Here is a 14,109-nt window from a genome sequence, read left to right on the forward strand (position 1 = left end):
TTCTAAAGCTGCTAAATAAGTCTTCTTTCTATGTACACTTAAGTTCTTGCTTTAACATAACATTTTAACATCAGAGTAATGGAGGGAAAAAGCATCAGCACCCCTCCCCAGAGCAGATATCACCAAATTGGCCACCAAACGCTCACCCTAAATACCAACAAGGTTCTCGTGCAGTAACAACTTGCAGTCACTTAACCCTTATGGTTGCAATCCAAAATAGACAAGTGATAATGAACTGTATCATTAATCGAGAAAAATTTTTATTCAGAAACCCAAATTCCCAATAAAACATAAAATTCCCTTTAAGAAACTGAACTATAACCTTAGAGACTATAATTTTGAGAATACAAACACCACAAATACAGTTTTTAAATTACTAAAACATTTAGTGTTTTCTTTACTTCTAAGTTTTCTCCCCCCAAAAAGGGGGGGGAAGTCATTTTCCTTTAGTTGAACTATGAAATCCCATTATGTCAGATGATTAAAAGTTAAGTTTTCTCCAGATTGAATACATTAACAAATTCCAAAGCATTTAATATGGTTAAATGAACAGTAAAATGAAACCTGGGTAGTTTACTATTATATTATGCAAACGATAAGATGAACACGTTTCATTTAAAAACATTAAAAGGAATGCGTCTCCACACACCATTCTCCACCTTGTCCCCCAAGACGTGGGCTCCGACTGGCTGTAGCGGCACCTGTTCCGCGAGGCCTCCGCAGACAACCCCCACACCTGCCCCTGCCAACCTCCCCCAGAGCCCCGACAGGCACGCCTTTCTGTTCCTCAAGAAGCACCTCCTCTTAGTGTCTCCTGACAAATATTACCTGGGATTTTCACCACGTTACCTCTGTCTCCACAAGTCCTAAATTCCTCCAAGGACTGGTTGTGGTCATCCTTACATGATCTACGTCTCTATGTAGATAAGTACATCTCACAAATATATAAGTGTACACACACACACACACGCGCGCGCGCGCACGCACACATACACACACACTTTTAATGGTTATAAATTTCATTTTGACCATATTGTCATAGAGTTTTGCTAAAGTATGTAATATATACAGTAAACATGATGTGTGATATATTTTTTAATGAACACTGACAGCAGTATGTGTCATAACCACATATTTTAATACTAAATATTACTATTAAATGTTAAATCAGGAGTATCACTCAGCCCATCACAGTTTTCTAGTAATTTCAACCATGTTTAAAGGCATTCAGTACCTATGGAGGAAAACACAATAGGTATCAGGGAGCTTTAAAATTTACAAGTAATGAGATAATAGGAAAAAAAAAGTCCAGTAATGACAGAGGGAGAAAGAAAACCACACTCACTTCTGCTCGCTGTTCAAATACCTCTGGATGATCTGGTTCCAAGGTAATTACTCGGCTCAGTTCGAACAGAGCAAGCTCAGCATTCTTAATGTCCTTGAAAAGGCATTAGCTCAGTATGAGATACACTGTTACTCAAAACCAGGTTGAACAGTTTTTCTGAAAAAGCTAATTTAGTAATGATGTTAACTACGTATTGAGAAATAAATATGAACCTCGCTTCTCTACAAAAGATCTGCTGGTTTAAATAAGTTATAATTATTTAACTCAATCAAGTCTACTGGCCCATCAACAGCCCCTTAGACCTGGCTACATATCACCAGTTCCACTGATGGTAGGACATTTTCTAAATTTAACCTATTTAAATACCGAATCAATGAATTTCGAGGGGTGAGGATGTGGATGGACACCAGCATGCAGAATGATGCTGACCAGTGGCAGTGTGGGGACAGCAAAGGGCCGACTCAGTGTCAATCAGAACCCCTTAAGCCCACACACCTACACCTTAGCAAGTCTAGGTAAGTTCTCTTTAAAATCTGCATGTTATTCTTATATTAAAAATATGAGCATGTTATTTTTACATTAAAAACACATTAAAGATACAAGCAAATTTCATGTCGAGATATAATATTAGAGATGAGAATTAGGAAGAAACTTATCTCTGACCTTCACTAGGGCAACTGCTGTCATTTACTGATGCTCTCATGTAACACTGTTTCCTTCCTAACACCTCTGTCATCCCCAAATCTGGGCTTGTTCTCAGTCCTCTATGTCTCAGAAGTATACGAATAGTATATAAATTTCTCCAATAGGCCAGCACCCGATTAGTACAATTTTCTAAATTGGCAAAGACACAAAAGTGATGTTTCTCCATCAATCATCATTTTATTTGAATATTTCTAATATACAATAAGGCAACAGAAAAGTTCATGTATAATGTTCTAGACTGAAAATATGGAGATCTGAATCTTAAACTATTTCATTATTTACTATATAATCTCAGGAAAATCTTCATTTTTATGCCATGGTGCCTTCATTGAGTAAAATATATTTATTATATCGGGACACCTGGGTGGCTCAGTCAGTTGCATGTCTACCTTCGGCTCAGGTTATGAACCCAGGGTCCTGGGATCAAGTCCTGCATCAGGCTCCCTGCTCAGCGGGGAGTCTGCTTCTCCCTCTGCCCCTCCTCCCACTTGTGCTCTCTCTTTCTCAAGTAAATAAATAAAATCTCTTTAAAAATAAAATAAAATTATTATAACCTTCCCTCTGCATTCCCCAGAGAAATAAGGGAACTAGGGCTACAACAATATACTTATCTGGGGAAAATATAATATATGATAACAAATAAAAATAAATTTTACCAAAAAAAAAAAAAAACCCTTTGGTTCTTCTATTCAATCTTTAAAAAATTGTGAAAGAAACAAAATCTAAGTCTTACTGCGCTATGGATACCTAGACTCCACTTTTACCAACGACTATTTCTTGGGAATTCAGTCAAGGTCTCATGCTTTCCTTGGTCTATGTCCAGCTCATCACCAAATAAAGTTTAGGCTGGCAAAGGCTGTCCTTCTGGAGTAGAAAGTGTGGTGAGACTGACTTCCAGAAGTCCTGGGTAGAGATTCCCAGTCCACCCCACCCTTCCTAGCCATGTGATCATGAGTAAATTCTCTCCTTCCATTTTCGCATCTGGGAACTGGCGTGATACCACTGCGTGTCCATCAGAGCTCAATGAACAGGGAGTGGTTCTGTCGGAACCCTGGTCCGGGTCAGGTCATGTAGGCACTATGGCAAGCAGAGCTATTCCATACTCACATGTAGTCCCTTCTTTCCATAGGCTATCCCTCGGCCATAAATTGCACTAACCAGATCAGGCTCCTCCTAGTCAGACCAAAACAGAAACACGTCAAAAACTATAAACAAAACAAAACAAAAAAATCAGTTTCTGCTTAAAGCACGTTAATGCCCCAAGTGACAAGCTCTACTTTATGCTACCACCACACATACGTGGATACGCGCAATCCCCAATCAGAAGAGCCTGTGTTCTTGAAGCTCGTTTGCATGAGACACATAGTAAGAGTTTTGCATTAAAAAAATAATAAAGAGAACCAACATTAGGGAGCCCTGTGCTAGTTTCTGTCACATGGTTTATCTCATTTGAAATGCAATCCTCTCAAAAACTCTTATGACCAGCAGCATCCGCGATCGTGTCTCACAGAGGGAAATGGAGGCTCAGGGAAGTAAACGGTTAGGAGTGAAGCACTAGGTAGTGCCTCCTCCTGGTTTGTTCCCCTCACAGTCACGAAATAATCTGAAAAGGGAAGAACCTCTCAGTGCCTGCCCCACTGAGCAACAAGAAATGAGTCCACTCCACAGTCTGCTGGGGTTAATGCAGTCCTTTATACTATGTGTCCAAATAGGAACCAGACCCTTTCTGCAAGCTGCCCCAGATGGACTAGATAAAGCCACCCTTGGGCCCAAGGACAGGGGTCCGCTGCCCCACCATCACCTCCCCAAACAGGTGGTATGAACCGGCCCACCTCGTGAGGGAAATGCCTCTCTTCTACATTTAGCCTCTGCAATTTCTACCACTTCTCTGAATCCTCCCCCTACATTTAAGAAGAGTAAACAGCCTCTGGCTATATGTTTGGGGGTGAAACTCTTGACACTGCTAAAGAATCTACCAGAACAGGGGCACCTGGGTGGCTCAGTCAGCGAAGCGCCTGCCTTTGGCTCAGGTCGTGATCCCAGGGTCCTGGGACTGAGTCCCATATCGGGCTCCCTGCTCAGTGGGGAGCCTGCTTCTCCCTCTCCCTCTGCTCCTCCCCCTGCTCGTTCTCTCTCGCGCGCGTGTGCAAAAATAAATAAAATCTTAAAAAAAGAGATAGAGAATCTAACAGAACAGTACCAGACAAGGCATTTTATAGACTAATCTACCGTTCAGTTTCAAATCTGAGAGGGAGTCTGCCCATATTGTAAGAAAAAGACACATCAACCTCAACAATGAGTGAATGAGAAAGAATAAAGGAGAAGATGCCATATACTGGAAAACAAAAGACTAAACAGAATCCAGTACACCTGTATCAAGCAGCAAACTGATGCATCACTGGCCCCAGCCCAGCCAGCAGACCAGCCCAAGGTGTATAAAAATTGGAAAAATTCAAGTAAGCAATTCCAGATCTCTAACTTCTCTTGAAAAATCAAAACATGCGGGTGCCTGGGTGGCTCAGTTGCTAAGCGTCTGCCTTCAGCTCAGGTCATGATCCCAGGGTCCTGGGATCGAGCCCCGTATCATCGAGCTCCCTGCTCATCAAGGAGTCTGCTTCTCCCTCTCCCTCTCCCTGCCACTCCCCCCCGCTTATGCTCTCTGTCAAATAAATAAATAAAATCTTTCTAAAAAATGCAACAAAGATAAGCCTACATTTTTGCATTCTTACATGAAAAAAAAAAAAAAACTAGAGCTAAGTACCGGCCACTTCTTTAGATGAGGGGTGTATATTCATCAGTTTACCGGAAGCCCACCCATCACCTCTAGGTCACGGCAATGCACTTTGCTCATTTAAGTCACTTCCCTGGCTCCACACAGTTCTGTTTGGAGTTGTGATTTATAACTTACACGTGACTGGCATGAAAGGCTCCACGCTATTCGCTATATGGAAAAAAAGTTAATAGAACTACAAAGGAATGGCAATTACTTTTATTTATAAAATTTAATTAAATATAAATATTTATATATAATTGTGTGGGTCAGTATGTACACAGAATAAAGCGCACCAAAATACTAACAGTAATTTTCTGTTGGGAGTGAGATTACTAGATACATTCCCATCGTACTTACTACACTGCTGTATTCCTTTTCACGGCTTAAAATAAATGTGTATACATTTGTAGTCAGAAAAAAGATGTTTTAAGTAATATGCATTATAGAAAAGAAATTTTTAGTATAAATACGAAACTTTATTCAAATAAGTAGTTGGAATATTTATTATAAATTATGGAAAATTTAGAAAATGAAGAAAAGCACAAAAAAGAAAGTAAAGGGCACCCTATCACCCTGCCATGTGGAGATAACAGTTTAAACATTGAAATATCCTTCCTGGCTTGAAAAAAAAAAAAAAGGCAGAGCAAGTCATTTGGAGGGGTACAGGTACAGAGGGGCAGGAGGAGCCGGAGAAACAGTGACCCGAGGAAGAAATAAAATGAAGACTGACTTTATGTGTTTCCCTAGTCAACAGCACCTGCCAGGACACAGAAGAGTCCACACAACAGCCCTTCGTCCAGGCTGGGGTAGGGGGCAGAGAGCCTGCATGGCTCTTCCCCTGTGAGGACATTCTCCAGTGAGAGGAACACCTACTCTGATTTGGAACATCTCCAAATAGACTACCTAAGAAGCTTTCCTCCTAAAACTGAAAAAAAAAAAAAAAAATTATGATGACCAAGGAGTAAATCGGAAAAAGGTGTACTTAAATAAGCAGTTCTTCTACTGCAGTGGCATCCCCATACACCCTGTGGCCAGGGCCAGCCACCCGGGGGTCATCCTCATCCCCCCACCAACACGCCTACTCAGGAAATCCCAGCAGTCTCACCTCCTGAATACACAGTCCACCTCCCGCTCCCCCCCGCCCCACCCAGTGTACCAGCCACTGCCCTGTTGGACACCTCCCCCGCTCACTTACTATACTGCAACCAACTTAACCACGTTCCCGTTCCTCCCATCCAGTCTGAGACCCACACTAAGAGTTACCTAACAACAAAATCTGATCATGTCACTCTGGCTGAAATTATTCCTTGGCTCTGCAACACCTCCCACAGCCCCATTCAAACACATTTTTACTCTAACCCATGGTAAAATGCACTTTACGTTCTAACCCAGTACACACATACACCCAGTACACACATACATACGTCCATAACATGCCCGCGCACACACACATACACACATCAGAAATAAAAGTTGCACTAAGTCAAACCTAGTCTTACTATTTACAATGCAACCTATTTTCCATTCTAGTTGTATTTCACTTTTTTCTTCGGGGCGCCTGGGTGGCTCAGTCCTTAAGCGTCTGCCTTTGGCTTAGGTCATGCCCTGGGATCGAGCCCCACCTCGGGCTCCCTGCTTAGCAGGAAGGCTGCTTCTCCCTCTCCCACTCCCCCTGCTTGTGTTCCGTCTCTCGCTGTGTCTCTCTGTCAAATAAACAAAATCTTAAAAAAAAAAAAAATGTGCTAGTCTTCACTTGCCAATCAATTTCAGTCCCTACTAAAAAGGTGCAACTCACAAATGGAAAAACAATGAGGTAACATCTAAATGCTTTTGTAGAAAATATTGATCATTTTCCTGCCTTACTGTTGAAGTCTCATCTCCTTCCACTCTACACCCATAATTCATACCCCAGAAATTAGCACTACTTCAGTTCTCTAGACACAAGATGCTCTCCCAAGTTCAGCACATTGCAAATGCTAGCCCACCTGCCTGGAACGCCCACCCACTGCCTCAGCTCAAACACTACCTCTCCTCTGACTCCTTCCAGACTCCCCTGGAAAATAAATAGGCCTCGGTTCCTACTATATGTTGTATGGACATTAGTCACTCAGTCAACAAATATTTACTCAGGGCCCGCTATTAGCCATGTCCAGTTCCATGTGCTAGAAATACTGTAGTAAGCAAAAACAAGACAGAAGGCAAGACTCTTGTTGCCTAGCCAAAGAATCACAAATATAAATGTAAAGTTATACCTTCAGTAAGTGCTATAATAGTAAATGGTGCTTTCTGGAAAATGCATAAAGATTAGACACAGTCAGGAAGGTTTCCCTGAGGAAGAAGTACCTGGGCTGAACTGTGTCAGGGGGTGAGGGAATGTCAGAGCAGCTGGTCCAGGCAGAGGAGGCCTCAAGGCAAGCAGGGATTATAGCATCTGCTCCAAGATAAGGCTGGAGAGGTAGGCAGGGACCTTACTAAGGATTTTAGTCTTTAACTTAAAAGCAACAGCGAAGTATGTGTGTGTTTAAAGGGCACATGCATGGATGGCATGCATGTGTGTGTGGAGGGTATGAAGTGATAAGCTAGGAAATCATGGATGTGCCAGTCATCTGGCAGATAATAGTGGCTTGGCTATGGTTTGAACAGAGCCAGGAACAGCAGAGGGACGCCAGAGGTACTTGGGAGGCATCCAGATAGAGTCATTGCTGAAGGAAGTAGCGCACAGATGTGTGCAGCAGGTGGACTCATGTCATCCCGTGGAGAGGGAGGGTGCCACCCACTGACCTGGACAACACTAGAACACGACTAGGGATCCTTTCTCAGTTATGGGTCAGGGTATGTGGAGGGATCCAGGGAGAGCATGGGGTCAAGTTGGAACCTCTTAATGGATATAATTCCATTAAAGTAATTCTCTCATTATTCATTATTTTGCATTTGCACATCTGTCACCCATGGGCACACAATATCAACGGAATGTCTTGTCATGTTTGGCTCTGTGGCCTCTAGCACAGTGCCTGACACATAAGTCTTAATATATAACAGTTATTAGTTAGCCACAAACACTGGCCATTTCCTAGGCAGCTAAGATCTCAATGCATGTTAAAGACTGTCAGATCGAGGTCAGCTCAGCCGGGCCTGTTCTTCTCATAGGGGAAGCAAGCGGACCACCTGGGCGGAAACAATGGGGTAGTCGTTGGTAAAAAGCCAGATCTGGGGTTCCATAAGGCAAAGCTGTATGACGGATGTGCCACAGGACTGGCTTCATGTGGGCATTTACGTGTGTTTATAGCAATAAAAAATGTTAAACCTTTAAGAAACAGCCATTCAAAACTTTGCAACAGTTAAAATATCTGAACACTGACAACTTCCTGCATTTAGCCATCATCTTTTTGGCTCTGAGGATTTTATGTGCGGCCTCCACTGGCAGAGATCCTACCATGGCCCTACCAGTGGCCTCCCCAGCCCTCCCTCCAGATCCCCCACGTGGTCTCATCATGACCACAGCAGTGACTTTCCATTCTGCCAGTGACAGATAACAAGTCGTACCAATCAAGAAAAGAAATAAAATCTATTATTTAACAATGGTAATGATACATCCTTCTGTGCTGTTGAAAAAAAAATCTAAAAAGAAAGAATAAATTAAATACAGAAAATCTAAATAGGTGAATCTGTAAAGGATCACTGTGGTTGTTATCTCAGTTATAATCTAGTATTAAGGGTTCCTAAATGTAAATGATGGATTTTATTACTTTTCTTGATTGATACAGCTTTATTATTTTATTTTATCCATCACCACCTCTGGATGTTAACAAGAAATCAAAACTCTTTACAAAATGTCATAATGAATTATATTTTCAAATAAAAGCCAATGTCTATTTCTAAAAGCAATTGGGCTCAGAATATCCATTTTTCAAAATATTTTTGAGTATATAAGTCTAATAATATTTACATTTTATCAAGTGTTCAGAATTTTAAATGATTTAAATGCAAACTAGTATTTCAATCTTCCAATATTACTTACTTTATGCAAATGCAAAATCATGGTATAATAAGACAGTTACCTTACCAGAGTCATGTACACTTAGATGTCTCAATTCCCAAGACACTGATTTTTTACATCCAAAAAGGTCTAATTTACTATCCTCATTATACCATTTATATAGTGACTTTAAATTTTACAAATAATTTATTTTTCCCACCACCAAGGCTGGCTTTTTGATTAAAATTCAAAAGTCAATGAATCGAAGACTAAGTCAAAAAAGTCACCGCACAGCAATGTAATGAGGATTCAGTTTTGCCCAAGTGGAAGACCCACATACCTAATTACAAGAAGGATGTTTACAAATCATATGCAGGGGCATGTTTTATATTTTGTCTGCTAACGCAAAATAAGAAACAAATATTTTTATGAATTCAGTTCTCCCTGAATCAGATGAGCTCAAGGTCACACAATTAATAACAAAGGCCTCATTCGATTTTTGCAGCACTTATGTTACCGAGCCCTGCATGGGGACCAAAGAAGCATGGCACCTGGCAAATGGTTCCACTTTCCCAGAGTACTGTCAACTGATGCACTGACACAGGAGAAACACGTATGCAGAGACAACATGAATGCACAAGCTTTTAAATCAAGAGTTTTCAATGCAGTCTGACAGATCTATTAAGTTTTGAAATTGTGTTCAGTTAGAAACCCTGAGGAGCATTTTTTTTTCCTTTATAGATGTACCAAATATCCCGTAGTTCAATAACTACTCAAACACACAGCTCACAACAACAGAGACTGTGGAAATATCGTCTAAGTTCACTCCTCGTGGTACAACTAAGACAAAAGGAAGGTTTCAGAGCTTTATATCAAAAGGTCATTCTGGAATGTAAGTAGCCCTCATGCACAGATCCCAATGTCACATTAAACGACGTTATAGAAATGGTGACTCTGATACAATCCAAGCTCTCATGGTCCCATTTGTTTTCAGCTTCCTATGAATGGAACCAGAGTCCACACTCTGCTACTGCATACTGGAGCTCCCGGGCTGTCCAAAAGAAAAGTTTTGTCAAGCATTCGTGAATTCAGAAACCCTGAAAAGTTTGTGTGCCAGGAGCTGCCACCACAGAGTTGCTAGAGGCCGTGGGCTGGCTTATAGACGCAGAGTTTCTGCAGGTGTGGCAGGCCCTGCAAGGAACCGGTGGACACGCAGCGGCAGGCTCTGCGGCGATACTCAGGCCCGTCCTAGTGGGAAGAGGGAAGGGCGTTGGGGCGGCATCTGCGCAGCAGCGCTGAGCAAACCGCCCTCCTGAACCCGGGCCATGCAAAAGCATTGCTGGGACAAAAACCAATGTCATTACCGCAAGAAACAGTTCCACTGCATTTGCCAGTAAAAGAAAAGGAAGAGCAGTTAGATTTAAAGGATCGTGCTTTTAAAATACAATTTGAAGAGGCTGACTTCTGCAAATTCTGATTCATGATATGAAAAGAAATTTTGGTCAATTGGGGAAAAAGCACTAACTCGTCTTCGAATACTTGCTTGCTACCCCCTACCTGTGCAGTTTCTTGATGAGATTGGCTATCAAGAATTTTAATTTGAAGAAAACAATGAAAAGCTCCTAAATAGGAATCATGTGCATCACTTTCAAATATAAAGCCTAATATGAAAAAGTTTCATCTGGAAAAGCAGGACTGAGTTTCTTATTAAAATTTTTGAACAGGAGCACCTGGGTGGCTCAGTCGATTAAGCATCTGCCTTCGGCTCAGGTCATGATCCCAGGGTCCTGGGATCAAGCCCTTGCTCAGCAGGGAGTCTGCGTCTCCCTCTCCCTCTGCCCTTCCCCCTGCTTGTGCTTTCTCTCTCAAATAAATAAAAATCTAAAAAATTAAAAAAAAACTTTTTTAAAGAATGTTACCATTTTTTTAATCAATCTTTATATTCTGTATTTATCATAGTTATGTAACATGAAGAAAATGTGACACATTTTCACCAAGCTCCATCCGGATGCCTCTAAATTTGCTCTTGTTTACTCCCGTGGGTCAGGCAAACAGGATTTTCAACCTGTGTCATGATGTGGAAAAGGTTGGGAAGCACCAAAATAAAGGGAGAAAAGACAGAAATCACCAAGAAAAGCACCAGCAGGAAAGCCAAAGCCACTCTTGTTCCTTTATAAAAATACATTATAAATGGTCGCCCAGTTCTGTCTTCTTTGGGCCAGGAGTATTTGAACTTCTGCTGCTCCCCATCCTCTGTTCCTACCCCATCAACAGCCTGAATCAGCAGAAAAGGAGTCCCAGCTTATAAACTGCACATTCTCAGAGAAAAATTTCTCACTTGAAAGCAACCCATTGTATTGCATATTGATGAACATGCTCTATCAAATTTCAGTATTAAGACCTTTTCTTGGCACAAAGAGAGAAATTCTGACCTACTTTCTGAATGCAGTGGCGAGAGAAAGAAGTTTTACAACGATAAATGGACAACACGAGCAATAGTATAGAGTCATTAAAAGCATAAGATTAGAGAAATACTGAAAAACATTTACAGTATAAAATTCAGTGAAAAGGTAATACAAAATAGTAGACATATTCAGATTATAAAACACAAATGCATACTTTGAAAAGGTCGTAAGCAAAAAACTTCAAAAATGGTAGAGTGGCAGAATTAGGAAATTTTTTATTATTTAGAGTTCTTTCTTTAACATAGTTATACTGCCTTCAACTACAACGATATTTTTCAAAAAGTTGAATGCATTGATATATCCACAAGCTCTCACTGTTTTCTGCTATTAGTTACCGTAGATTAACCAACATTTCTCCCATAAATGTACCAAAACCTCCCTTTCAAACCAGGGCCAAGTGTTAATTGTGTGAAGTGCTTGCTTACCTTTTTAAATACTGCAATGCCTACCAGAAAGGCAATTTGTAAAACTACTAATAATCTACCCTTCACAGTCTAAACACCACTGAAGATTGTCATCCCATATGAGCACTCAAACACACAACTGTTCAGATCTGAGGACTTTAAAGTAATCACTAAAACGATCTCCATGATTTTTTTTGAGAATGAAGACAGAATTGTCAATATAATTAATTTTATGCTTAAAGAAGAAAAAAAAGTAGAGCAAGAATTTCAAAATTAATATTTTAAAACAAAGTGTACTTGCTGGATTGTAAATTATCTGTTTGTTCTATGAATAGGAATATGCTAGAATGGTGCTTTGAGGAGCTAAAATTAACTGAGAACTCACTATGCCAGGCACTGGGTACTAAGGACTTTCTAGAATATTTCATTTAAACGTAACAAGAATAATTTTGGAGGTTATGGTTATTATCTCCAGGAGCCAGGAAATAAAATAACTTGCTAGCAAGCAGCAAAGGGGATTAGAACATGGGTATCTTCAACTCTAAAGACCACATTTCTTCACTGTAGTCTACTGCACAGCCACATCGACAATCTATCGATAATGGCCAGCACCACAAGAACACAGTTAAATAAAGGTAAGGGAGGGGCGCCTGGGTGGTTCAGTCGCTAAGCGTCTGCCTTCGGCTCAGGTCGTGGTCCCAGGGTCCTGGGATCGAGCCCCACATCGGGCTCCCTGCTCCGCGGGAAGCCTGCTTCTCCCTCTCCCACTCCCCCTGCTTGTGTTCCCTCTCTTGCTGTCTCTCTCTCTCTGTCAAATAAATAAGTAAAATCTTAAAAAAAAAAAAAGATAAGCGATATAAGGCCAACAATGTTAGTCTGCATTACAGGTCTCCCTTGCAACTCTTCGACATTTGTTCAAGCCTTTTATCTTAACCAGATTTTAATGCAGCCATCAATCAGAAAAGGTTCAGTACTTCCACTGAAGAGTCCCACAATTACACTTTGCAGTGAGAAACAAATCCACGAGTGGAAACATGCAGATCAGCTCCAGCACGGAAAGTAAACATATGGACGTCCAAGAATTTCCAGCATCCACAACTTATGGGAGATAGCGCAGTAAAGAGGAAAGTGAACTAAGCTAGTTTTCGTTTTTTTTCTTTTAAACTGCATTTGAGTCCCATGTCTTTCAGCTGATGGTGGGGAGACTGTGAGCAAATTGCTTTACCTCCTTTGATCTCATTTTCCTCATTTAAAATAAAGTTAATACTGCAAAGATTAAATGAGAGCATTGTTTCAAGGCCTGCATCAAGAAAATGCTCAGTTGGGGCTGATCTCCTTTACCTTCTCATATGATCCTAAAAGCAATGTATTCTTGCAGTACTTTAGCTACGCATAAGTCCATATTTTTGTCATGACTATCAACTTGAAATTTCATAATTAAGAGGAAAAATTACCTGAAGCATTGTCGAAAAATGTCTTATCGCTTCATCATAGAGTCCACTGCCAATCAACACATAAGCAATAGCTATGAAACAAAATACATAAATATTACAGGAAAGAATGAAGGATCTCTGAGTAGAATCAGTAACTAAATTCTTTGCTGAGTCCTAACAGGCAGCTCCAAGGACCAGAAGCAATTAAAGAAAACCTGGAAGTTAATAAGATGTACTTGAATTCTTCCACCACTCGGCACCTGCTAGCAGTCTTCCAGTGCTCTCAAGATTTAAATTATTAAAGCCATCTATAAAACATCACCTACAAGAAGTAATTGTCTTTTTCTAGGCCCATCACTCACTTTCAAATACAAATAACCTTTATGATATTTCCTATCGATACATCAGAAGAGCTAGTAATGAGCCTGAATAAAGACCACATAACATGGCAATGTGATTTTACTGTGAAAGTTATGAGAAATACCAAATAGCCTCACAGATCTCAATCCCTGGGGGGTGCTGAACTTACTGCCAGTTACTGAGTAAGAACAAAAGCAGAGGCTCAAATTAATACATATTAAGAGAATGTTTAATTCACACCAGCGCAACACAGCAGTGGTCTTTTTCCTACCTCTTCTGATCAAAATATAGTCAAAACACTACCCAACATATACACTAAAGATGCATACGTAGTTTCTGATCAAATTGTGTCAGTAATTGGTATTTTGTAATTAGATCCATGACAACCTCTTAATACACGGCAATATGTGGACTAAATTTTTTCACCTGTCCAAAATGCAATAAATTATTGATAGTCTAGATTGCATTTCATCTATGTTACATTACATTATTGATAGTCTACATTATATTTCATCTATAAAATTTGCCCTAACTCCCTAAATCCTCAGATATCCCTGAAAAAATTGTATTCCTCACTCAACACAATACTATTTTGATCACATTTCTTCACAAGAAGAAATGAGTGACCCATAAAAATGAATACAGTTT

The 14,109-nt window shown here is 40.4% G+C and overlaps 1 protein-coding gene across 5 annotated transcripts in view; it reads right to left on the reverse strand.

Annotated features, from left to right (window-relative positions):
* Positions 1–14,109, reverse strand: part of TTC13 (tetratricopeptide repeat domain 13) — a 91,333-nt gene that overhangs the window by 49,483 nt on the left and 27,741 nt on the right. For 3 of the 5 annotated variants that reach the window (XM_028104549.2, XM_028104548.2, XM_028104553.2), the window contains exons 4-6: positions 13,123–13,193; positions 3,158–3,223; positions 1,346–1,438 (exon numbers count right to left, since the gene is read on the reverse strand). In XM_028104549.2, coding sequence (XP_027960350.1) covers positions 1,346–1,438; positions 3,158–3,223; positions 13,123–13,193 — 230 coding nt within the window. The remainder of the gene's footprint in view (positions 1–1,345; positions 1,439–3,157; positions 3,224–13,122; positions 13,194–14,109) is intronic. The other 2 variants (XM_028104551.2, XM_028104550.2) reach the window with 1 other exon arrangement.

Source organism: Eumetopias jubatus, unplaced genomic scaffold (assembly GCF_037043125.1).
Source record: "Eumetopias jubatus isolate StellerSeaLion01/CBP00866 unplaced genomic scaffold, mEumJub1_p1.0 scaffold_17, whole genome shotgun sequence".
Taxonomy (NCBI): Eukaryota; Metazoa; Chordata; class Mammalia; order Carnivora; family Otariidae; genus Eumetopias; species Eumetopias jubatus.